This window comes from Onychomys torridus, chromosome 16 (genome assembly GCF_903995425.1).
Source record: "Onychomys torridus chromosome 16, mOncTor1.1, whole genome shotgun sequence".
Taxonomy (NCBI): Eukaryota; Metazoa; Chordata; class Mammalia; order Rodentia; family Cricetidae; genus Onychomys; species Onychomys torridus.
The window spans coordinates 32,439,348-32,465,599 of record NC_050458.1 but is presented as its reverse complement, the minus strand read 5'-3'; the positions used below and the strand labels follow the sequence as shown (position 1 = coordinate 32,465,599).

Genomic DNA, 26,252 nt, shown 5'->3' with positions numbered 1-26,252 from the left:
ATAGGATAAGCCTTACCTCATTGGCTTGTGAGAAGCTAGAAGGTGCCATGGTGTGGGAACACTGGCTGCTAGCCAATGGTAGGAACACATAGTGCTTGGTAAGTGTGAGGGTGTTGGTATGATGGAAGTGAGGATGAAGGATACAGTAACTAACTGCTCTGTGAATGTAGCACCATCTGTGTGGGTCCCAAGGATAACTAATGCTTCTTTTGTGCCTAGAACTTCAGTAGGTTTTTGACGACCCTTGCCTATCAGAATAGAGGACCCAGAGCTGTGCTTGTCATTATAAGAAGCCATTTGACTCTGTGAGCAAAGCAAGTGCTGCCCCACTGAATCCCATGTGGTGCACACACAAACGGGAGGGGCGGCCTTGTCTTCTTCAAAATGCAAGGGACACCAGAGCCTGTTCCCACCTATGCAGGAAGCCCTGGGCTTATGCTACTGTGGGCCAGAGAGGCCCCTGTGAGCTGGTCCTCTGGACACCAAGAATGTTTTCTTCCTGGTTCCTGCTGCTGGGGAGGACTAAAGACAAAACTCATTTTTCATTCACAAAGTTGGCCCAGACATCTGCATGTCTGTCCTAAGACACATCAACCCTCACACGAACTCGAGGATAGCAGCATCAGGAAGCGCACTCTCACAGGATCTGTGAGGACCCCCTTTGATGCATCTGTCTTCTTGGTATGTAACTCTTTTTCCCAGACACTGAAGGACTTGGCTTTGTTTTGTCCTCCGTGAGCACAGCGAGGGTAGAAAATCAGGCTGCAATGGCTGGTGTGCCACCCTCTTTGTGAAGGCTGTGAGGTGTGTGAGGTGGGCATATGCTTCTCTTGTCTCTACCCTCTGCTTCTCTGCCCTCACCATTTATCGCAGACTCACTGTTTCCTGAAGTCTCTTTGGCATAATCCCTGTAAAAGAGCAGTCCTTCCTTCCCACTTAAACTCTGCTGTACACACAGCTTCATCCAGTGGGCTCACTGCAGCAACACCTGTCACATTGCTGTGATGTAATTCTCTGATCAGAGAATGCATGTCCTCCATGGGGGACAGGAAAGGAACTCTTTTCCCAGCTATAACACTGATGCTGTATGCACGCTTAGAGTCGCATCAACACACAGCCAGTGCTTAAGAAGGGCCACTTTCCTTCATGATTGCAGCAAGGCCAAAGTCTCCTACAGCTTCTCTCCATCAGAGTTCTCAGTGAATGTATGCCTCTTACGTTAGGACTGACTAAGAGGAAGTAGTTAGGCTCAGGCCTACCCTTCAGGGCTTTGATCTGCTGCTTTGATCTCAGATCTGCTGCTGTGTGTGGCACCTTCCCCAGTCCTTTTCTGCTCAACTATGTCATTAGTTGGTTACAATGACAAGGAATGGAAGAGCATGGCTGTGATGTCTGCATGCACAGGGCAGTCGCACAGCACGCTAATGTGTGTGTGTCTACTAGAGAAAGGGGAACTCAGGGGAAAATAAGTGTGTAGGGCACAGATAGAGAATATGTTTCAGAAAATATAGCATGAGTCAAGAGATGGTTTGGGGCTGGTTTGTATAATCAACTGAGAGAAGAAAGATATTATTCAGCCAGGCTTCTTAAGGAAGGCTTATTTTCTCTGTCTAGATCTTGGGAAGCAATGATGCTGTGGTCTTAAGACTTGCCCACACTATTCTGAAGAAAACCACTTAAAGAAAAAGACATTGCCCTACCCTGGGGAGTTATCCTGCACCCTGTCAGTGTGTCCTCTGGCAGCTAGCCTTCTTCTTTCTGTCCTAAAACATGTAAAGGGCCTTGCACCAGAACATCCACAGACACATATGTGTCAAGGCCATCCGTACTAGAGACACAGATGGAAGATAAGAGGCTGGTGCCATTGGAATAAGTTTTCTTTCCTCCCAAATGCATTTGAACAATGAGAGAAGATACTGTTTAGCTTGCCTGTGTGAGTAGCTCTGTGCCAATGGGCCCAGGAGACAGTGAGGGGTGACCCTTGAAGCCAGAAGGTGGTCCCATTTCATGTCTACAACAGAAATGTGTGGCTCACAGCAGAAGTCATGTCTTATTCGCTAACTCTTTCTACAATCAGACTTCGACTAGGCTGGACCCTGCTATGTTACAATTACTCACATGTGCTCACCCTGGCCTCTCTAGGCTGTAGCTATGAAAAACAGCCAAGGTGTTTTCTTCTCCCATTCCTCAGTGGCCAGCACAGGACATCAGCACAAATACCTAGTGAAGTTTTGAAGGGTCCAGCCCTAAGGTGGGAATCCTAGCAACAGGGGATTACCTCCTCAGCAACTGCAGCTCCCTTTAAGACTGGGAGCTCCTGGAGACCAGGAAACAGGGACCATTCACACTCTGCCATGGGACATAACAACTTAGAAGTAAAATGACCTGGGCCACAGGCTTGTCATCACCCTGCTGTGTACCCTTGAGTCTCCCTGCACCTCTTGTTTCTCCTCAGAGGGAAATAGGATACAATGTTTGCAAAGCGATGGCCTCCAGCATCAGAGCCTCACAAACAGAGGCCAGGTTGTCGCACTAGAGGCTTCTGGGCACTCCTGACACGTGGGCAGTATTTGCTGTTGAGTGACAGCCCTGATATGAATTTTCGTTCTCTGCCATGTGGCTTCTGGTCAGGACTCCTGAGTCCCTACCCTGAGTCACAGAGTGTGTGTTGCAAGACACTAGCACTCCAGGCAGTCAGATGAAAAGGAACAGAGCAGCCGGGACCTGTTGGAACCAGGAGTACCTTCCTTGGGTTCTTATCCTTGCCAGCCCCTGTCAAGATGTTGAAACAGCTTGGACCGACTTCCATCACATTCTGGACAAATGGACTACTACTGAAGCTTCTTCCCGTCCAACACTTCCACATTCAAATGAAAATGGAAAGTGGCATTTTCCAGATGCCAGTGGGGGTGAAGAGGTCAGAGGACAGATGAAAAGGAGGTCCTGAGGTGAATGTGGCTCTGTAGCATCTTGAGGCTTACAGCGGTCCATGGGGGTCCTTCAGAACTAATGTATTAGACAAGCAGGCCCCTCTCCTCCCTGGCCCTCAAGGTCAAGCCTAGAAACGTCTCTGGGAAAAAAATCCCTTGAAATATAAGCCCACAGAGGCAATTTCATTATACAACTCCCATTTTTCCCTAAAACAATCCAAGCTGTTGAAAGAAAAATCCAACAGAGCAACCTAAACTCAAGATACAAGTGGCAGAAGACAGTCACAAGCAGGAAGATTATTCCGTCCCAGGATAATCACGTCCAGACTAACTGCCACAAAGCTGAAGAATGTACAGGTGCGTGAGCAAGGCCAAGGGCAGCTCTGCCCTGGAAACCAAACTATTAGTTCCAACATGGCCTAGATTAGGGAGACCACTCCAGGAGTAGTCAGTCTGCTATCCTGTTAACCTTTTCCAATTGATGAATTAGTTGCTTGTCAGTTATTAGAACTGGGAAAACCCAGCCAGGAAAGGTGTCTGGAGTTTTTAAGAACCATTCATTAGGGAGCCTGCTAGGAGTTATCCTAATGGGTAAAGGGGAAGCTGTGGATCATCAGACCTGGGATTTCAACTTGGCTGCTTCCTAATAGCCACATGGGCTGGGCCAGCACCTTCCACTGTCAGCCTCATTTGTTGCATACAGAAATGGAGGAAGTGATGTCCATTCCACTGAGCTTCCATGAGGTGAAATGGAATTGCTCACACAGACCTAGTATGTATCTGACACACAGCAGGCACAGATAGAATGCCAAGTTTCCCTCATTTCCCAAACTAGGTAGGCAAAGGGTGGGTTACGGTAGGAAGAATGTAGAGACAAAGTTCCACTTCTCTAAGCCTTCTGTTACACCAGCTATTGCATAACTCTAGTTTCTAGGAAAGGGTCAAGAATGGCCAGCACTGTCCAGATTCACTCACAACTGGGAGTGAACCACCATGGGACAGGTTGGGGACACTGATCCTCTTCTAAGTCTCTCTGTGACTTCCTGAGATAATTTTTTTCGTCTCTGAGACATCTTTGTGAGTTTGCTCCTGGGACACAAGCAGATGGATAGTTTCCATCATCCACATCATAGACACCCAGAACTGAGGTGGATGGACCCAGAGGCTCAGCCACTTGTCCTATTGACAAAATCTAAGGATTGATATGAGTCTTATGAAGACAGCTTATCCTGATGAAGGGAGGATGCTAACAGCTCATGTCAGTCTAGTTATGTCTAAGCACACATAACATCATTCACTCTTTCCTTCATTGATTTCAAATTGTTCTCCTAAAATATACCTGGAAAGGAGTCTTAGATTCTGTAACTACTTGCCTTCATGAACCACAGAGGGCTCAGGCTGTCCTCTCCTGAAATCTTAACTCAAGTGCATAAAAGCATACACAGGCTGCCCCCTTCCTTCTCTGATACTGCCATGTATTACATCATCCTGACAGAGGATAACAATGGACACAGTGAGGAAACTGAGAGATCATGGCAGCATGGACAACTGTTGTTGACTTTGCTGCCTGTCCAGTGACAGGACCTTAGCTCCCTTTCTTCTAGTAGTTCTGGGTTAGCTGAGACTGTCACTCAAGCTGTCCCTTTCACAGTGGGGATATTTGTAGAACATGCTGGTCAACCTAATCCTGAATGCAAAGCTTCTGTAGGATAAGATAAGCAGCCCCCCTAAAGCAATCAGCAAGGACTGGCAAACCAAAGAAGGCTACAGACAGTGGCTAACTACACCCCTGGAATCTGGTCTGGTTCCATCTTTCCTGAGACCTCATTGGTCATCCTTCCTTTAGGTTAACGAAGTCTCCAAGGCATTTCTTTTCTTCTTAAAGTAAACAGAACCAGTTTCTGTCATTGGTACCCAGTGAATTCTGACACATTTTCCTGATCCTGAGATGTCATCTAATGCAAGATTGGGACACAGTCTACAAAAGGCACAGCAGTCAGGAGCAGGTTACTCACCAGGCTTCTGGTACCACCCAAAGGGATAGGTGTGCACTTCAGTGTCCTCAGAACCACAGTCCAAAATGCGCCAGGTTGCTCCATTCTCCTCACTGCACATTTGAATCCCCATGCTGTTCAGAGTCAGGCAGGTCACCTCTCCTCCTGGTGGAGAACCCAGGAGTCCAGGAAAGTGAGCCAGTAAGAAACATGAGCTGAGCAGGAGGGATTCTGCAAGCCATTGCTCAGCAGATGCTTGGGATTTTGTGCTGTATTCCAGGTAGGGACTTGGTCATCCCTACAGATCCAACTCCTCTATTTAAGAGCTATAGCCCATGAGTCCAGGAATGGAGGTAGCTACTCCTAACAGACTACCTGCCAATCATGCATAGGAAGTGAGCCAGCTCTATGGATGTCATTTCACTGGGCCTGGAGAGGAAAGTAATGTGTGTTTCTATTTTACAGATGAGGATGCTCAGACCTGGAGAGATTATAAGTGAACTGTCCAGAATCACATTATCAAGTGACTGAGTGATACAGATCACTTGATGTATCTAAAGCTCAGCTAGGAAAATACAGCAGAAGCCATTTAAGTGAAGCCTGGAAACAAGGAGGGACATTTGCTGGGATCAGATTGACATATGTGTATGACATATGAGGTAGACAGATCACAGACCAGGACAGTCACACCGATAATTTCATACTGATGAGGCACCTGCCTCTCCCAGCCCCATTTTCTTACTGTGCATGAGGCTCACTCATCCTCCTTTCCTTGAGGAGATGCTAAGGACCATATAGGATCATAAGTGTGAGTGTTTCTAGACTGAGACAATACACCAGAGGTGGGGGCTGCCTCCCTTATTACCCTTACCTTGCAGCTGGGAGACATTTAGGAAACCAAAGCCAGTGCAGCATGGGTCCCTGTCACAGAGCCGCTCACACTCAAAGAACCTAGAGTCAGAAGAAAAGATGTATCTGAAGCCTACCATGGACATCTGGGACCTACTATGTAGAATGAATAGAATAACTCAAACTTTGGACATCAGATCTCTCTGTAAGCACATAAAGTGTGGGTGCTTTGGCCAACATTGGCATTCTAGATTTCTATAAACAAAGTCCAACTCTTTTCTCAGGAACATTATCTTCTGGTCCTCCACTTATTTACTCACTCATTCAGGCCCTCTCCAGGACACTCCTTGTTTATTCCCCTAGTGTCACTGCAGGACCCCACCTGCAGCTTTATGGCAGAGGGGCTCTAGCACTTTGAATCGGTGCTCTGGAGTCCAGGTCTAAGATTCCTTGCCTTGATCTCATGTCTTGATCTGATCACTCATTCCCGACTCCTGAGAGCTTGCTTGGTCCTTTCTGGTATGGGGATCCTGCTTCATTCTTGCTGTTCTTTCCTGAATCCAAGTCTTATCCCAGTGTTGAAACTTGTATCTGCTGGGCATCTTCTCCAGTACAGGCTGCATCTCTTCCCTGAAGCTGGTAAGTCATCTCTGACATTCTCTGCTCTAGATTCCTGGCCAGCCATTCACCTGCCTACCTATTGCTTCCCTTTCTTTTTGAAAGCCCAGTTAAGCTCTAGGCTGAACTATGACCTCAAGCTCTGCCCCACTAGTTCCTGTCCTAGTACCAGGCTCAGCATGGTGATTTCTATCCCCTCTCCCCACTATGGTGATGCCTAGCTTCTATCGCCTCCTTTAGGAAGGTGATGTCCAGCTGGATCTCAAGACAAACAAGCCAGTATCATCTTTTGAGCTCCACTCTCAGAAACAGCTCTTAAATGCCAGCAACAGGATGCAATTCCATAATTCAACAGCACTTTACAGATTAGCAGTTCACGGATCAGTGACTGCTAAAATACAAAAGACTCACTTAAAATTTTGTCTCTTGAGTCCCATCCCAGGACCTCAAATTCAGAAGGACCAGGGAAGGCCCAGGAATGTGGTTAGGCAATTAGGCAATAGCACACTTGGAGATCCTGGAGAGTGAGGTCCATGGGGTGTGCTGAGAGAAAGCTCATCTCCAGTTATAACAACCAACAAAAAAGCCAATGAAGAAATAACAGCATAGGTTGTAGAGGTCATAAGTGAAACATTCTTATATGCTAAGGGTATGTTAAAAATTCTGCTTGCTTTCCAGACTCTAAACAAACTCCTAAAGGCTCTGAGGAACAAGTTTATTACCATCTTGATCACTTTTATTAACTGACAAGACTGCTCAGTACATCTGTTCTCCCTCAGCAGACTGCAGCTGAGAGCCAAATGTGGTATTTAATATGTCATTTGCCTTCATTGAATATTGCTGATCTGGCTATTTCCTATACCCTTAGCTTTGGGTTAGATCATTATTATGCTTCTGCCTTTAAAGGCTGAGACACCACCTATTCATAGAAGCCAAGGCATCTTAATAAGCATTGAGGTAGAACTTGGCTACTTACCCATTGGAAATGGATTTCCCAGACATAGCGATTTTGTCTCTGATGGAAATCCCTGTGAGCTTTTGGAATGGCAAGTGAGTATAAAAGTTCTTCACTCGATCGTTCAGCACAACTGCACAGAGGGAAAAGAAATAAAATTTATTATACTTTTGCAAATATGGGAATAATTAATAAAACCCAGACTGAACTTCCAGGAAGACGGCACACTAACTAATACATTTGCTCCCAAAGCTCACTAGAATCAGACTTGGAAGATTCTGTTTGATTAGATAGAGTCTTGTGTAGCCTAAGCTAGCCTTGAATTCAATATGGAGCCAAGGATGTCTTTGAAGTTCTGATCCTCCTGCCTCCATCTCTCAAGTTCTAGGATTACAAATATGAACCACTAGTAGGTACTTGGAAAGGAACTCAGGGCTCCATGCAAGGGACTCTTGTAGAGGCATTAGCCCATGGGGAAATGAGAGTCAGAGAGAGACAGAACAGTGCAAACTCAGGATTTAGGAAGCCCATAGAGGAATGAGCCTTGGCTCCAGAGACTAGGGAGGCAGGTTCTGCTCCCTTTGTGAAGCAACAAGAAGTGAGCATGTATGCCACTAGACCCTTGCATCTCCAGGAGAAAGGATAGCCTATGTGCCCTTCCCACAGGGACAAAGATGGAAGATTTATTTCTGGAAGGGCCAGAAGAGAGGGTCCCTTGGTGTCCCTGAATAGTAGATATACAAACCTCACAGTGAATTTGAGAGCATGATTTAGGCTTCCCAGAGACTCAAGACTCTCCCACATTGCTAGTGTGTGCACTCAGGACAAGTACTGTGAGATTCCTCTGACAAAGGGCCTAGGAGTACTAAAGAAAGGATCCCACCAAGAGTGAGTAGATCAGATTATATTAAGGAGAAACTCACAGCCAAGAAGCTCCCACCAAATAGTCAGAGCTGCTCCATAGCCCTGTGGCCTCTGATGTTTGGGGGAAGCCAAGGGCCCCCAGATATAAGAAGGGCCTTGGCAAAGAAGATGGAAGAAGAAATGACTAGGGGAAACAGGGTGAAAAAAACGACATCACAATGACATCATGATGACAAAATGACATCATCAATGTCCTTGAAGAGAGAGAACAACTGTGGTGTCATAAAAGTCACGGTTTCTGGGATCTCTGTACCACACAGTTGCATGAAATCCTGATGCAAGTTCATCAACGGTGGTCTGCCTAGGTAAGACCCCCGACCAGATCACTCGAAAGTGTCAGCCTGATGCCTTTCTCAATGGCTTCACATCTCTGAAGGGTCATGGATAATCTTACATATATATAAAATCTTACATTATATATATAAATATATATATTAGTTTTTGAGATTATAATATAATTATATCATTTCCCTTTTCTTTTCCTCCTTCCAATCCCATCCATGCATCCCTCCTTGCTCCCTTTAAAAAATTCATGGTCTCCTTTTTCTTTAATTGTTGATGTGTGTGTGTGTGTGTGTGTGTGTGTGTGTGTGTGTGTGTGTGTATGTGTGTATGTGTGTGTGTGTGTATGCACGCGCACGTGTGTGCATGCTCACGTGCATGCATGCACATGTATATCAAGAATATTACTTTTAAAGAGAAAAAGAAAGTAATCTCACTGTTTCTGAACCTGCAGAGTGGTGTCCTATCAGATACCCGGCCCATGAAGGCCACAGTGTTTACCTTTCTTCCGGAAGAGGGCCTTTGGTTGGTGGGGCAGAATCTGGCTGCAGTTCTTGGCATTAGATTCCAGGACACTGTCACAGACTTGGGCTTCTGGGTAGAGGGAGCACGTGAAATACAAAGGTGTGGTCTCCCTTATGTCTGCAAGTTGACAGAAAGTGGGTTCCTGGGCACACCCTAAAGGCAAGAAGGCAGCCAGTGTTTAGTCCATGCAAGGCTGTAGGTGGGTAGAAATGTCCGGGGAGTATTCCAGCGCACTAGTTTGCTTTCTATTGCTGTGATAATTGTCATAACCACAAGTGGCCTGAGGAGGAAAGGGTGTATTTCACCTTCCAGCTTCCTGTTGATCAGGAAGGGAACTCAAGGCAGGAGCTGATGCAGAGGCCATGGAGGGTGATGCTCATTGGCTTACTCCCCATGCTTTGATCAGCCTGCTTTGTTATACAACCCAGGACCACCTGCCCAGAGATGGCAGCACCCACAAAGGGCTGGGTTCTCCCACATCTATCATTAATCAAGAAAATGTCCCATTGACTTGCCTACCAGCCATCTGATGGGGGCATTTTCTTAATTGAGGTTCCCTTCCCTCAGCTGACCCTAACTTGTGTCTAGTTGGTAAAATACTAATATACCCATGGTAGTCAAGAAGGCCTAAACAAAAACAATGGGGATCTATGAAGTGGGGAAATAGGTGTTATTGCGGCTCGAGTCTAGGCAGAGCCCAAGTGAAATGAGAGGTCAGGAACAAAATCAGCAATACAGGAGACAACAGGATGAAAGCTCAGTGGCTTTACCCATGGTCTCTCAGAAGCACTAAGAGTCAGTGGACCAGAGACCCAGGTCTTTGTATATGAATACTCTGTTCCCTACATATGTCAGTCTTGCCAAAGATACATGTGAACTACTTTAAGGAAAAGGTCATGGCTGGTTCTGCTTTGGTTTTCATCCACAAAGTCAAATGTAAGTTGTAGAACATAATGAATATTCAACACTGGATGGATGGATGAATGGATAGATGGATGGACAAGTGAATGATAGGTTCTGGTTGCTGAGCAGACACTACCTTCACTGTGAGCTTTTTGAAGGCTGGGATCAAACCCTGTAGCTGTATTTTTTCTTGAGCCACCAGCTCACAAAAAAATGACATGGAGACTTATTATTAATTATGAAAGCTTGGCCTATAGCTTAGACTTGTTTCTAACTAGCTCTTACAACTTAAATTAACTCATTTCCATTCATCTACATACTGCCACATGGCTCATGGCTTTTACATCTCCTCTTGCATATCTTGCTCCCTGTACATCTGGCTAGCCACTTTGCCTTTCTTTCTCTCTGAATTATCTCTGTCCCCAGAAGTCCCAATTAACCTCTTCCTGCCTAGCTAATGGCCATTCTTCTCTTTATTAAACTAATCACAGTGACATATCTTCATACAGTGTAAAGGAATATTCTGCAACAAAGCCCCATCTCTATACTAAGAGTGTAGTGACCCCTAAGTTATGCCCATGAATTTGAGCTTGTCTACATCTCAGGAGTTGTTGAACCAGTATCTGAAAGAAGGCTTCCATCTAATGATACTCACGAGAAAGGCACCACAATTTTGCCTGCTCTGCTGAAAACAGGTGTGTGAAGAGCCAGTTCTGCTGGCTGGGCAATGAGTGGCTTGCATTGACAATGACCTGGGTAGTGTCCACAGGGAGGAAAAGGTCTGTTGCCACATCTGAAAAAGAAGGAGAGGGTCAGCTTCTTTATCTCTACGGCAAGCATGAAACAGACAGAAGCAGACTTGGGGACAGACCAGAGACACTGTCAATAACATTCTTAGATGACCTGAGGCCAGAGCAGGGCTAGAAATGACAGTGGGCAGATCTGGTCAGACAAAAAGGGGTTCAGAATGTCTTAGGAAAATGCAAAAATCATACAGTTGTGAAACCCAGAATTTGGGTTTGGAAGAAACCTTAGGAGCCCCCTGGTCCACATTTCTACCCAAGGTAGGGCTTTCTCCTGAGATTTCAATCCATGCCTGGGTGGCCTCATGTGACATAGATGAGCCAATCACAGCAGCCACATCACTAGGTTCTTCTCTCTGAAACTTATAGCCGGCCACATTCCTGTTTGCTACATCGTACTGGAATTCAGTCTCTGAACCCAGTGCACAGTGGGCAGGTTGTTGTCTCCTGCAAAGGTGGATGTTGTCTCCCTCTTGCTGTCTTGAACCCCCTTTGGTGTCTTCTACCATGTTACTGCACAGTAGAAGGCCCGTAGCAGATACAGCTTTTCAATCCTGGATTTGCCAGCCTTCAGAGTTAGGAGCCAAATACACGGTATTCATTATAAATTACCTAGTCTAGACAGTTGTTACCGCAGCATTGAGTAGGCTAAGACACTCTCCTTCTGCCCTCAGACTTCCCCTTTATCTCACTCTACTTCTCTCTTCTCCCCATTCTTCCTGGTTCTTAGTGCCACCTTAGAGTAAAACTATAGTTTCTGGAGGCAAGGTGTTCTCACACCTTCCCCATGCACAACCCCAACTCATGTCTAGATGAACTCATCCCCTGCCTGCCATGACTCCTTACAGACTGCTCATTTTGACAGGGTTGATAATTTCTGACAAATAGTAACATTTTTCTAGGCCCTACAGGGATGAAATTCTGGAGTTCTGGGCATGCTCTGTTAAATTCTGCTCTTTAAGCAGGCAATTTCTCCTGCTGCAGTTCTTGTGTTTGTTTTTGCTTCTGCAACATTGGTGGACAATGAAGCCTCCTTACATTCTGTTCTTCTTGCCCACGTCAGGAGTCTCTGTATTCGTGAGTGGATAATTAGACTAGAGGCATAATTTGGTGTTTTTTGAGGCTCTCAGAGATTCTCAACTTGTGGGTCACAACTCCCTTGGGGCATGTATCAGATATCCTACATATCAGATATTTACAATTCATAACAGTAGCAAAATTACAGTTATGAAGTAGCAACAAAATAATTTTATGGTTGGGGTACACCACAACATGAGGAACTGTATTAAAGGGTCACAACATCATGAAGGTTGAGAACTACTGTTCCAAGGCTTCAGAATATGAGGCCTATTCATTGATTAGACCTTGGAAGCCACTATCTTGTCTCCATAACCAGGCCCCAACTGTTTAAACTCTTTAGAGTCAATACCTGCTTCTGATGGAGAGTCTACCCTTGGTACCACATTCCTTCCACATCCCATAGACTCCGGCCGAGATGTCATGTCAGAATCTAGGAAAAAGAAAATAAGATCACCAGTAATGATGAGGCAAGCCACACAGCAATGTTCCCATCCTACAACCAGGAAATCAACAAGAGCCAGGGACCAATCCAGCCATGGGGACAAGTTCCCTAGGCAAATGCTTCCTGAGGTTTCCAACAGCCCACTCTGATGACAAAGGCAGTCTGTAGCAGTGAACTCCATCTGCCCAGAACCAAGAATTTCCTGCCTGCTCCATCTTTTGGAGGTTTTCCACATGGCATTCTTTTAGACTGTGTGTCTCTTCCGGTGAAGAATGGGAGCCCTTCTGCTCCATAGAAAGCATGCCCACAGAACATTGGTCGGCATTTCATTTCCCACTAAGAGCAGAGTACCTTGTGGAGGGATACAAACTGGGGTCGAATCAAGGAAGCCTCTATCTGTCACCCCTGCTTCCCCACCTCAGAGCTTACCTTTCCAGAGGTAAACCTGCTGGAAGCTGGTCAAGGCGTCTTGAGTGCCCTCCAAGAGTGTCAGACCTGCAGAGGATTGCATTTGATGAGTCTGTTGGTGTTTGCTCTCACTGGTTACCCACATTTACAATTGTCTCATCATCCCCCACCCACCTAAGATGTTCCTGGCTTTACTCTGTTCTCCACAGAGTCCCTCAAAGCCTCGTGGAGTACCATTCCAACACTTGGGTACAAAAGCCAATCCTGGCCAGACTTCAGGGATCCAGCTCAGGAAACCAAAAGACTAATGTGTGGAGGGTCACAAACCCACAACATATGAGCATGAGCAAAGCAGTTCAGGGATGGCTTAAAGAAAATAAGGTTTTCAGGAGGTCCCATTGTGGGTATTTCCTGATATCAAACACTGCTGAGATTCCTACCTCCTTAATGAAGCTGGGTCAGCAGGGTAGGGGTAAGGTCACATGTCACCAAAGCTGATGTCCTCAGTTTGATTCCCCAGACCCCACATGGTAGAAGGAGAGAACTAACCCAGTCAAGTTGTCCTCTGACCTTGCCCATGTAATACCCACAAGCACAGCGCGCGCGCGCACACACACACACACACACACACACACACACACACACACACACACAAACCAAATACATAAATCAATAAATGTAAAAACTATCAAGTTATCTTCTAGATCCTTCACATCTGACACATATTCAATCACTGGCAACTTTTCTTACTTAATGTATTGTTAATGTTATTAACTAGTCTTTAATTTTTTATTGGCACATATTCATTATATGTAGTGATGGGCTTTATAAGTATATAAATTTATAAAAATGACATTTACCATCTACTTTGACCATGATAATGCTTCACATATCCTTTCCTTTCCCTCATCACTCTCCCCTCCCCACTCCAGCCAGTTCTCTCTCTTCTCTGGCAAGTTCTCCTTCCCTGGTGCCACACTGGACAAAGCTATGTTTCTCATACGCTCATGGTGGTGTTCCTCATTTTCCCCTGCTCAGTCTCAGACAGAGTCCGGGCAGAAGTCCAGCACTCTCACCTGGCACACAACCCTGATAGCTTGAGGGGGAAACTTCCTGTGTACACCTGCTGCAGGGTTAGACTGTACCAAATCATCTCTTGGTGATCTGTGAGCTGGTGGTGTATTGATTTGTTTATTTATTCTGGCTGTGGGCACCAGAAGTCAGCTGTGGATGGATTAAGGGATCTCAGGACCTAGCTAGTTTCTAGAAACTACACGAGGCGAGCATTGCCACGTTGACAATCCTCAATCTAAGAAGATGGCAAGCTGCAGGCCTGTGCTTTAGTGATGCCCACAGCCATCACCTCAGCTAGCTGGGAAGCTCCTTGGCCTTGACAATGGAAACTTTTGTAATCTTTGTACCCAGCACCTAGCCTGATGCTTCCTATGTGCCTGGTGGGTTTTTTGTTATGGAGGATACATCACAGGGCTATGGTGACATCGTGTGAAGACCGCCACCAACTCCTGGCGGGTCCCACCATTCCTTCCTGAGCCCTCTGCTCTTTTTGCCAGTAGCCTTTCAATCTCTCTCCTTTGCCTTCTTTGAAGTAGGACTCACGGTGAGCTGGTATTCTCACCGAGTCCAAAAGCGAGGCTTTGCAGTGACATCTGAGAGGAGGAATTCCCAGCTATCAGAGATGCCAAAGAATTCTCTGCTGTAACCACACATGACTTGAAAGCTTTTTCTGCTTTCAGGAAATCAGATGTGGTACAACGGTAGTTGAAAGCAGCCCTAGGGGACATGGTGGGGAGTGAGCACAATAACTTGAGGGTTCAGAAGTTGAGCCATAGTTATGGTATTAATGAGCAGGACAAAACGTTCTGTTCTGAAGTGTGCTATCTGGGTCAAGTTTGCCCCGGCAGGTGATGCAAAGGATCATGAAAATTATAATGCAAATCGGACTCTGGTGAGCTTCCTGTTTGAAGGTCAGGGATTCTACTAAGCTGTAGTTTCCTACAGCTGGGAGCCTACCCACATTAGCTTTCCAATACAGATCTAAGCCTGCCTTATCCAGGCCCAGGTCTCTGCTGGACTCAGTTCTGACATCAGCAGCTTGCTGAGAAACAGAAGCAATCCACCCTAGTGAGGGTTGCTGTGGGACACACAGGTAAATGGCCAGATGGTTGGAACTTGGAAAACAAAGCCATTTTCTTGTTGCCTGCACAGCATGCTGGCACTTCATTCCATAACAAAATGTTCACACTTCACAGAGGGTGACCCTGAGGCTCAGGGTGGCTAAGTGCTTGAAGAAGATTACAGAACTATGGGGAGAATCTGAGGCTCAGCCAAAGGAATGTGCAGTGCAAACAATCCGTGCAGCACCTTGCCTCTGTGTGCCTCCAGCCATGCCTCCAAGTAGTCCCCACGACTGTCACTATATTTCTCTTTCGAACTGCAAAGACTGTGGCCTGGGCAGGCCCAGCACTGAACAAGTGTTCACAGTGGGGTTTGGTTCATGGCTCTGCCAGCTCTACAATTCAACCAGCCTCTGCGAAACTGTGAAATGCAAAGGAAGGGGCTGACCCTCAGTGAACTTGGATGGAGATAGAGTTTGTTGTTTTTGTTTGAAAAGATGCTTCATTAAAAGGGACGTCAGGGCAGCCTGAGGTATGCCCCTGAGATTATAAACCAAAAGTTGTCTTATACACATATTGATCATAAGGCTACCACCTCAATAAGAAAGCCCTAGAACACACACACATTCACATACACACACACACACACACACACACACACACACACACACACACACTGCATTGAAAACCCCAAAGCTGGTTTTTTTTTTTCTCAGTTGATAAATCACTTGCCATCACAAATGTGAGGACCTGAGTTCAATCCTTAAAACCCATTTAAAAAACCAGGAAAATACTTGTAATTCCAGTGAGTGTGAGATGTGAGGTAGAAAAGGACAGGTCCCTGGAACTGTCCTGCTAGCCTAGGCTCAGGAAAGCCCCAGACCAAAGAGAGACCCTGTCTCAAACAAAATATGGAAGGCACCTAAGGAATGATACCCAAGGTTGTCTTCTGATTCACGAACACACACACACACACACACACACACACACACACACACACAGAGAGAGAGAGAGAGAGAGAGAGAGAGAGAGAGAGAGAGAGAGAGAGAGAGATTCACATACAGTAAATCCTTCAAAGGCCCTTCATTGTCACTCCTTTGCAGGGAGGCCAGGCCAGGGCACATTCCTGGCTCCTTGGGCACACACACCAAGCACATGTTCTGGCTAAAGCAGGTCACTAACTTACTGCCGCCAGATCATCACATGTCTTTCCTGAAATGCCTGTTTCCACCCTGGGTGCCTCTCAGAGTGATGAAGACCATCTGTGAGGCAGCCATCCCACACATAAGCTGTTTGATTCTGTTTATCCCAAAAGAAGCTACTTAGACTCTCTGGAATTCGGCCAGATCCTGGCGTGTATTTCCAGGCTTTGGTCATGTGTGCCATCTAGATCGCCGTGTTTTCTACACTGGATTTTATGCTCTGTGGGGGTCCAAGAATTAGTGAGGCATGTATAATCCTCCAAAAAACAGCATACATACCATATATTGGCCTTGGTATCAGTACGAGTTAAAAAAAAAAAATAGATGACGTGGTATCGTCCAAAGCTCCCCCTGTGTGCCTGCCACTATTGGAGTGGCTAAGACACCCGGAGGCTGTTTCAGACAAAGCCTCCTTAGGAAGTGGCCTAAGTCCCATGTGCCTGCTTCCCTTCAGCTGGAAGATGGGCAAGACCACAGCCGCAGTGCATTTCTGGAACCACTGTGTACATGTGCAGGTCCCACAGTCTTACTGCTCTGTGGCCTAACAATCCAATGAAGTATTTGTTTCTATGACATCGCTATGCTCTTTGCCAACCTAGCAGGCAGCATGTTTAAACATTATTAGAACTACTCAGAAAACAGATTCCTAGCCCTCCTGGGCATGGGGGCCTGAGATGTTGCACGTCTAACCAGTTCTGGATGACATGGGCCATGCTGTGCCCGACCTTGTAAACAACACTAGCCTGGTCAGGGCTAGTTTAGGCCAGAAAATGATGCCTTTTTCTCTCTCCGGGGCTTGCTAAGAGGGGCAGCTAGGCAAGAAGGCAGAAAGGAGGTCTGACTGGCACAGGGAGACCTTGGCAACTCAGCAGGCATTTCCATAGATTGAGGAGTCAGTCTGCTGTCTCTAATGTTTACATATCTTATAGAAAAGTCCAAAGAGATTCAGTATATAGGAGGGGGGAACACCCCAGTCTTGGAAGTTTCCTGCTCACTGCACACCCTCACCGGTGACAGGCCTATCCCTGTACTCCTGTGATTAGAACGGCAGGGCATTAGGTGCAACACTGAGGCTCTTAACTTCCCAGGGAGAATGCCCGGGGTATCTCACTGTCATCCTCCACCCTTACTTATCTTTAGATAATCTACATGAGACTTTGCAACACCTCCCACTGATGGAACAGTATTTCCCGTCTTTTGGCTTCTGGTTTCCCCATGTGGTTTGTTTATGCACCAGGATGAGAGAGAGATGAGTGTGTCTGGACTTTCAGAGGTTTTGCACTTCTTCCTTATTCTGTCCTGCTTCTGCCACCTGCAGGAGAAGAACACACTCATCCCAAGGAGGATGAAGCCAGCAGGAGCAGGCCTGGCCCAATTGGCCCAGGGCTGATTAGCCTGAAGCCAGGCATGCTAGATTCCCGAGGGATCTTGGCCCCAGCTAGCTTTGAGAGCTAAATCAACTGAACGTTTTGGTGGGATAACACTGAACTCAGCCAGTAATTTTCTGTGCAATATCATGAGTGGCATTTCCTTCTGGACTATAAATGGACCCTACATAGGTCTGGAGGATGCGAAGTCAGCATGAGGAGGATATACCTGCACCCTGGGAGTTTTGTAGCTGAATACGGCTACAAGGTCACGGGGTGCTGAACTGCACCTAAGAAGTTAGCAGAGCACCCCGCTGGTGGGAAGCAGAACTTAGAAATATGGTGAACTGTAGAGGCTTACCCTGAAGGAACTCTTGGCCTCCCAGAGTTAAGGCCAGCTGGCGGCTCCCCTGGTCATATGTCACCCCAGCACATGTAGCATTGGCCTGAGTATCAGAGGCATCCCTCCAGTCACTGATGTGGCAAACCAGAATGTCGGGAGAGCTGAGAAGTCCACAGGCAGTGGGCCCTGTCAAAGAGGAAAGACCAGTGTGAAGGAAACCGCCAAGGCCCTGCATAGCCTTCCTGTGTTCTGAGAGCCATGACAATGCCCAAGGATGGGACAGGGACACTGGGGTACCAGACCCTGCTTTCCAATCCCTTTCCAAAGATGGCCTCAGAGGTCCTCTTATGTTGCACTGATATAGTACAGAGGAAGCGTGCACCAGCTGTGGACTTTATCATGGCGTCACATGGGGGTTGAGATGGCACTGGAGAGTCAATGTTCTCAAGGAGCACACAGAAGAATCTGGTGCAGAGCCAGACTTAAGAGTCACTGACCTCATTAGATACTCAAATTTCACAGAGGGGGGAGACTGAGACACCACAAAAGGAGAAGTGTTTTTTTTTTCCTAGCATCTGAGCAATAGTGAAAGGGAGGAGGCAGCAGGAGCCCCAACAAGGAGGAGAGGAGAGAGAGAGAGAGAGAGAGAGAGAGAGAGAGAGAGAGAGAGAGAGAGAATGGACTTAATGCAGAGACTTGTCCCCCGACCCCCAGGTCAAAAGGAAACCACACAGCTTCCTCTACTAGCATTGCATGTTCCTGCAGTAGGGACCAGGTACTTGCTCGTCACACCCTCCAGCTTCAGTGACACTTACATGAACCTGAGGTCATGGGGGTTCCCGAGTCCCTCTTCCCAGTAGCCCCCACTTCAAAGCAAGCTTAGAGTCTCATGTGTCACTTAACTGCTCCCTCTTGAGAATACAGCCAGACATTGGGAGCTGGAGGTAGGGAGCCAGAGGAGGCTGGAGGCTGCTGGCAGCTTTTGTGAGGGTTGGTTAGGAGGGGAGAGGGATAGGAGGGATTTAAAAGAAAGCTAAATGACTTTGCAGGCTGTGGTAGAGGATGTAGCGGGATTCTGTCCCCAGACCTCAGCATGTCTAGCCAAAGCCCTCTAAATTAAAACTCCCAACCACCCACTGTACCGGATGAGTCTGGAAGGACAGCCAGATGGTTTAGGCATGTCCCAAGGGCCCAAATTCTGGCAGTGCATTTGAGGGTAAGGGGTGGGTAAGATGCTGGGTTCAGGGTAATTCACAGCTCACTAGTTAGCCTTGGAGGGAACAGCAAGGAGGCTGCCAACCACAAGGTCATGGCAAATGGGGTTTGGAAAGCTCACTGCTCCCCAGAACAAAATGATCCTTCATATATGATCCTAGGGAAAATGAAGTCAGTGTTTCCACATGGAAGGATCACATGGTCTGGTGAGTCACACAGCATCTGGAGAGATGGTGGCACCCACAGAAGATATGTTTATTCAAGGAGGCATCCTGGCTCTGAAGGCAGACATTCTAAACATGGGTATGAAGAAAGACATGTGTTGATGCACATGTGTGTGTGTGGAGGGGGGGACACTTAATGATTTGCCCATCTAAACACTAACATGAACCCACATTGTATATAATCATGGGGCTGATGCCAGATGGACAGTTAGAAACCAAGTTGTTCTAACGATCTTTTCAACAAAACCGTCTCATTCTGGGCCTGAGGATGTAGCTTTGTTAGCAGAGTACTTACTGTGCACGCATAAAGACCGGGGGCCAATCCCTGGTACCATACATGTTACAAGCATGCTGAAGCATGCCTACAATACCAGCACTGAAGAGGTGGGAAGAGGACACAAGTTCAAAGGCATCCTTGGCTACTTAGTAAATTTCAACTTGGGATGAGCAAGACTCTGTTTCAGTGAAAACAACAAAAACCAACCAGTTTCATTCTTAGCACTGCTGACCAGTGAGCTCAGCAGGTCATCTTCCAGTGGTTGTTTGTTTACTTGGGCCGTCAGAAGCATGAGGCACAGTTGAGGCTCCCTGTGTCTCCTACCCTCCCTCATCTGGTTACCTTGAGAAGCCCTGGATCTCTTCCTGCCTATTGGCTCTGCCTTTCTTTCAGGTATTCACTAGGGTCAGACACACTGTGCATCTTCTCACCCATCATATTCTGTCTTCCCAGAATTCTCACTTGTCCTCAACACTTCTTTTATTAAAAAAAAAAAACAAACAAACTTAAGACAGGGTCTAGTGTGTCCTAGGCAGTTCTCTAACTCAATGACCTTAAACTTCTGACCCTTCTTCCTCAACCTCCTTAGGAGTAGGATTCCAGGTGTGCACCTCCAAACCTGGCTATATGTGCTGCTGGAGATGGAACCCAGAGCCACACGACAAACATTCTAACAACTGAGCCACATCCCCAGCCCTAATCCGACAACTTCCTATGCTACCAGGAGCTGCTGCCACTCCACTGGCTTCTGGCTTCTGTCCACTGGGCCTTTCTGATACCTCCGATGCTTCCACTTATCCAGTGGTTTCTGTCTTTCATCCACTCGGCCCCTCTGGGCCTTGGAGCTTTGCAACCAAAATGAGCCACATTTTGTAAATGACTCAAATGTACTTCAGACTTAGTGTGCCCAGGCGGACTCCCGAGCTCTCTAAGTCTCCCTCTGGTGTCATGCAATAGATAACCTGGTGTCTCCGTTATTTGTTACTTACTACAGAGCAGACTCCCACCATGTGAGCCAGCCACACGCCTCCTCTTTCTCACTACCCACACCCAGAGTCCTCTTGATTTGCCTCCTTTTCCTCACCCCATTGCCACCACCCCAGTCCAGGCCACCTGGTCTTCCACATCACTTCTCACCTTCTTGACCCCTCCACACCCAAGTGAGCCTCATCTGTCACCTTTTCCACACTCCAACCAGAGTACTGGCTTCAAATGCAAATGTGACCATGACCCTCACTCTCTTTAAGCCTCCCATCTCAAGATGAAACGCCTGTTGATGCAGCTGAAAAGGTCCCTTTTGTGCACCCTCTCCCTCCTGCTCCCTCTTAAGCCAAGGCCACCTTCTGCTTGTTCTCCCTGCTCTGGGGACCACAGCAAACTTGAAGTTCTCCCCCTTCATCATGAACTGACTTCTAATGTACCCTTCTTCCTCCACCCACAACTACCCTCCCTCTTCGATTTTCCAAGTTAAAGTATGCACTCTATTTGAGAGCTGAGGAACTCTTCATTTCTACTCTGAATAGAACAAACATGATAGGTTTCCAAAGTTGTATTTAACTTTCTTTCTGGGCCCAGTCATTACCAATTATCACTGTCTCTCTTGACGATCTCTTCAGGGAGAAAAGAACAGAGGGGCAGGAAAAGAGAATGCAAGCTCTTGTTTCCTGCACCGTTTCGCCATGCTGACCTAATTACTGAGACCTAGAGTCTGCCAGTGGCCCTAAGACCAGATGGTGTGTGTCTCCCAGCCTCTAGCCTAACACCGAGTAAGTCCTATTGTAGCATTGCCCTGCGTTTCTCACTTCCTCTAAGTGCTGTTTACCCCCCACAGTATGGACCAGCCTCTACTTCCGCAGAAGGCCACCGAATCCCTACTATCTCACCCTAAGCTACACTGTAACTCCAAAGTCGCTTCCTAACCATAAGGACACAATACTAAGTGCATAGGTTTACTTCTGCAAAATGAAAAGATACCCACTTCTGAGGGACCACTGAAAATAACCCAGGGAAGATATTTCATAGGCTGGTTATCAATATAGTCAGCAGCAGCATAGAGTAGTGAGCTAAGGCAGTTTGGCCAAAAGTGACCTTGCCAGTCTTCCACAGTAAGATACACCTGGGTCAAATACCACCCTGTGCCCTCAGAGGCTATATAGCACTGAGCAATTTATTTCAATTCTTGGAGCCTCTGTTTTTGTTTATAAAATTGAAGACAACCATAAAAATTAAACCAGTGTTATAACGGGAAGTATTGGCACAATCTATGACATCAGTAAGAGGCTAGCATTTGCCTCTAACTTGGTGTGTGAGTATCTTCCATTTGGGCATGGTAACATCATGCTTACAAGTTCCAATGCCAGGCTCCACACTGTGGGTTTTTTTTTTTTGTTTTGTTTTGTTTTTTTTGTTTTGTTTTGTTTTTTTTTTGGAGTCTCCAAGTACCCCATATCCCTGGTCAGGTCCAGCCCTCCAGTTGGCCATACCTTCTTTGACCTGTGTGAGGATGAAGCCATCACAGCAGGGGTCACGGTCACAGGCGAGCAGACAGAAGATGTGTACATCTGTCAGGTTGGCTCCCGAGTCTGAGAACACCACAGGGCTGTACAACCCAGAGAGCATGTTTTGAAAACCTGTTGGCTCGAAGATCTTCTGACCAGCTGCAGTGGATTCATGGCCTAAAAAATGGCAGAAAAAGACACAAAAGACCTCAAAACCTAGGGAGTTGAGCAGAGCTTCTTGATCTCAATCAAGTCTGTTGAATTTGGCCCATGTGTGCCAAAAACAGTGTGGGGCCAAGACAGAATTCTCTCTGGCATGAAACCTCTGTACTTTGACCATGCATGGAGAGGATATGGCTGCCATGCATGGACCTCAAAGCCATTTACCTGGACCACACGCGTTATACCTGTGAATATCAGCACACCTAGAAAACTGCATGTGCTGTTCCTTTGATTATTCCAATGTGACAATTTCCTGTCTGCATAGATACTACACCCCATACCAGCTCATTTCATGTTTATTGTGCTATGTATGTAACATAGATAAGCCCAAACACATGGCAGTGGCAGACAAGGAAACTTGGCTGCCATCATTCAGATGTCACAATGGATGCTATTTCCTCCATCTTGTTATATCAAACAGCCACAGAGGGACTCAGAGTAGACAAGGCAGCTGCAGAGCTAAGGGTCTAGCTGCTTGCTTTCAGCCTGTCTTAGGCTTTTTCTTCCAAAGTCACTGACCTGTGACCCTTCACTATGTGACCCACCATCACTCAGCCCCTGCTGATACCTGCTTTTCAAGCTGTTTTCTACAGTGTCCACAACAGCTATTTCTAAAGAACTCAACACATCTTTTTCTGTCACTAGGCCATCAACTTTAGCAGGGTCACATTGTCTCTGCTAACCCTCTGATTAAAAGTGGCTTTCACTGGAGTTTGCCTGTTCCTAACTCTGGTTCTCCCAAAAGTACCAATCTACAAAATCAATCTCTCTCTCTCTCTCTCTCTCTCTCTCTCTCTCTCTGTCTGTGTGTGTGTGTGTGTGTGTGTGTGTGTGTGTGTGTGTGAGAGAGAGAGAGAGAGAGAGAGAGAGAGAGAGAGAGAGAGAGAGAAGCCTTGTTCTTATGTTCATGTTATTCTGAGGAGACAACCTTAGTCTGTGATCTGTGATGTGAATTGGTTTCCCTGGTCTACAGCAGGTAGGTGGAAGAAAAGACTCAGAGCCCATGCTTTTCCTTCCCTGACTCCCCATTAGCCCAGTGGTGGTCCAGGCCTGCACTGCCTCTCATTCCTAGAGACACTGCAGGTCCCAAGGGCAGACCCTGATGGCCCCTTGCTACACAAGTGCCAGCATCCTCTGGGCCTCTGTTTCCTCCCCTACACACAGGCCTGAGAATCCTTCCCCTCACGGATGTTGAACAGAGACAAACTGCACACAAGACAGCTACACAATGGTTCCCGTGCTAGATTTTGCCCAGCGGGTGTTTTATATACTCCCAAATGCCAGCATCTCTTCCCTCCAAGCATGGACCCACTCGGCCCCATCTGCCTAGCATCCCGTGGAAAGCTGCCACCATCCCTCAGTGCAGCCCAGGTTCCCTTAAAAGAGCCATTGTGGTTTGCCACCATTAGAACTTGCCACTCCTTCCCTGCATCTCATTCACACCCTGCTTGGGCCTTTAGAAAAGATGCCACCCCTTCTCCCCCACCCCGTATCTAAACTATGTGAGAAAATGTCCACGCAGCAGCTCCCAGATACGTGCATCACTAGTTTTCAGCCAAATGCCACTATGTGAACACTGATTCCATTGGACCAGAACTATGCTGCCACAACCATGTGTATGCACAGTGGTTACTGTGTGACTGTTCACTGTCATTTTCATTCCATAGGTTTTCAGACCGCTGTTCTACCGGCCAGTGCTTCCTGGTGCCAAGATCAGGGTCAAGGCTGACCTGGATGTCCTTCACATAGGACAAGTGCCACGGAGGACCCTGAAATTGCTGTGTAGTAGGCTTCCCCCCACCTTTCAAGTATCACTTGTTGGCTCTTCTAGGCCTTCCCCCGACTGTTAAAGCCGCTCACGTTCACTTTAGCCCCATCTCTCCTCTTCATTTTAATCTGAGAACTTCACATCCTGCAAAGTGCTCTCCTCACTGAATCCATTCTTCTGCCAGGAAGTGTTCTGTTCTGTTCCAGCTTCAGCCACTGGGCCACTAAAGCCCTTACAGTCCTTCCATGCCTAGTGACGAGTTAGGGACATGCCAAGACTGTGTGCCCTACGTGGCTGTCGTGTTCTCAATAGTGGGGCAGATCACAGTGATCATATGTGGAGGAAGTTTCCCCTGGATGCAATGGGTAGTTTGACACTTCCCTTTTCCAGACCTCATCTTTTGGTTGGGGGCTGGGCTAGCCCATCACACAGGAGCTTCCCAACATAGGCTTCCTATGATGCTAAGGTTCTCATGCTCTTCTCATAGGTTCCAGGACCATAGACCTCATCTGAGTGAGGAGAGCAGGAGATGCTGGACATCATAGCAAGCTGGGTGGGAGTCTTTGATACTCCCCATCCCCCTTTTTTTTTTGCCCCATCACACAAGTGACTTAGGGCGAGGGGTGGGAATGGACATGGTGGCCCTTAGGGGGTGAGGGCTGTTTAGAAACTGTGTTACTTCCTCCTGTAACACATTATTAGCATGTTGGCGAAAGGACTGAGCCCAAAGTACAAGTGGGAAATAGTCTGAGCAGAGATGGAGAGAACACAGGAGGCTGAGTCCAGCCGCCTTCCACTTCCAGGACAGCGGGAACACATCTTGGCTTTAAACAGACAGAAAGCAAAATAAAGCAGCAAGCCAATTTCTGCCCTTCGTTTGGCTTGGCAGCAAAGAGCTTCTCACTTTCCCTTGTAATCCAAATATAAACTTCCAGGAGACAGAGGGAGGCACAAGACAACAAACACTTAAATGCAATTGTGTTTTTAAGTGCGATAAAAGGCTAAATTACAGTTTTCAAGGGACATTTTTAGCTGGGGTTACTTTATTTGTTCTGGCTTTTTATTGTTAGAATAAAATAATCCCGAAGCTTTTTTTATGCTTAAAAATGGATGGTAGAAACCATTGCACACTGAGGCGGAAGTTGCAGCAACCCTGGCTGTACATCAGAGAAACCCAACACCAGGAGTCTCTAGTACCCCATCCACACTCTGCTCCATCGGGACAGGGATGTGAGGGAACAAACCGGCACTTGTCCTTACAGAGGTTGAAGGGTATTGCAGGGTCAGCCGAGACTGTGGTCCGGCCATCTAACACCAGCTGTTTCCAGCTCAAGGCTGAGACCTCAGGGTGCTGCCATCCCTGTGCCCAGAGCTGCAGTCCTCAGAGAATACCACCTCACACCTCTCCAAACCTCCCATCCCAGGTCCTGCCTCCATTGTGCGTCTTCTGGTCCTCAGCCAACAGAAAATTTCACAAGAAGAATAGTTGTAGACATTCTCACTCTTCCAGTAATTGCTAAGCAGGGTTTCCTGGGGAAACAGGGGTTACCTCATTCCACCTTCCTGACACCCAGATCCATACAGGACCCCTATTTCACTGTTATAAATATTAAGGTCAAGAATTTCTGGGAAGCTAGCACTGTGGGGGTTTGGTCCGCTTGGCTGCCTCGAAGACAGAAATAAGACAGAGAAGTCAGAAACTCTGCCTCTCAGAACCCCTGAAAAGCTATAGCCCAGAAAACCAGGACAGTGGAAGGAGCCACAAGCCACAGAACCCAGCTGCATACTGCTGGCACCTCACTGACACTGAAGATGAGGAGCAGGAGGCAGGCAAGGCAGGACAGGGGGTGCAGGCCACAGGAGACTGGAGACACTTGCTCCTCATCCCTTACCTACCAGGGGCCCAGACTTCCTCCCTGCTCTCCCTGTGGTATTTTGAGAATGCTGAGGCCCCAGCACACCTCTGCAGGGACTGACAGACTGTGAAAGGGCTGGCAAGATGGCTCAGGAAGGAAAGGCTCCTGCTGCCAAGGCTGACAGTCTGAATTTGATCTCTAGAACCCATATGGGGGAAGGAGAGAAGTTGTTCCTTGACCACCACATGCATGCTGTGGCATATGTGCACCAGCTCACATCCACACATACATGGATGATAGGTCGGTAGATAGATAGGAGATAGATAGATGATAGATAGATAGATGATAGATAGATAGATGATAGATAGATAGATGATAGATAGATAGATGATAGATAGATAGATGATAGATAGATAGATAGATAGATAGATA

The 26,252-nt window shown here is 47.0% G+C and overlaps 1 protein-coding gene across 2 annotated transcripts in view; it reads right to left on the bottom strand.

Annotated features, from left to right (window-relative positions):
• Nucleotides 1-26,252, bottom strand: part of Tg (thyroglobulin) — a 181,717-nt gene that overhangs the window by 101,136 nt on the left and 54,329 nt on the right. For both annotated transcript variants that reach the window (XM_036208076.1, XM_036208077.1), the window contains exons 26-34: nucleotides 21,960-22,151; nucleotides 17,779-17,946; nucleotides 12,735-12,800; nucleotides 12,213-12,293; nucleotides 10,636-10,773; nucleotides 9,054-9,230; nucleotides 7,368-7,479; nucleotides 5,796-5,875; nucleotides 4,946-5,089 (exon numbers count right to left, since the gene is read on the bottom strand). In XM_036208076.1, the coding sequence (XP_036063969.1) occupies nucleotides 4,946-5,089; nucleotides 5,796-5,875; nucleotides 7,368-7,479; nucleotides 9,054-9,230; nucleotides 10,636-10,773; nucleotides 12,213-12,293; nucleotides 12,735-12,800; nucleotides 17,779-17,946; nucleotides 21,960-22,151 (1,158 nt within the window). The remainder of the gene's footprint in view (nucleotides 1-4,945; nucleotides 5,090-5,795; nucleotides 5,876-7,367; nucleotides 7,480-9,053; nucleotides 9,231-10,635; nucleotides 10,774-12,212; nucleotides 12,294-12,734; nucleotides 12,801-17,778; nucleotides 17,947-21,959; nucleotides 22,152-26,252) is intronic.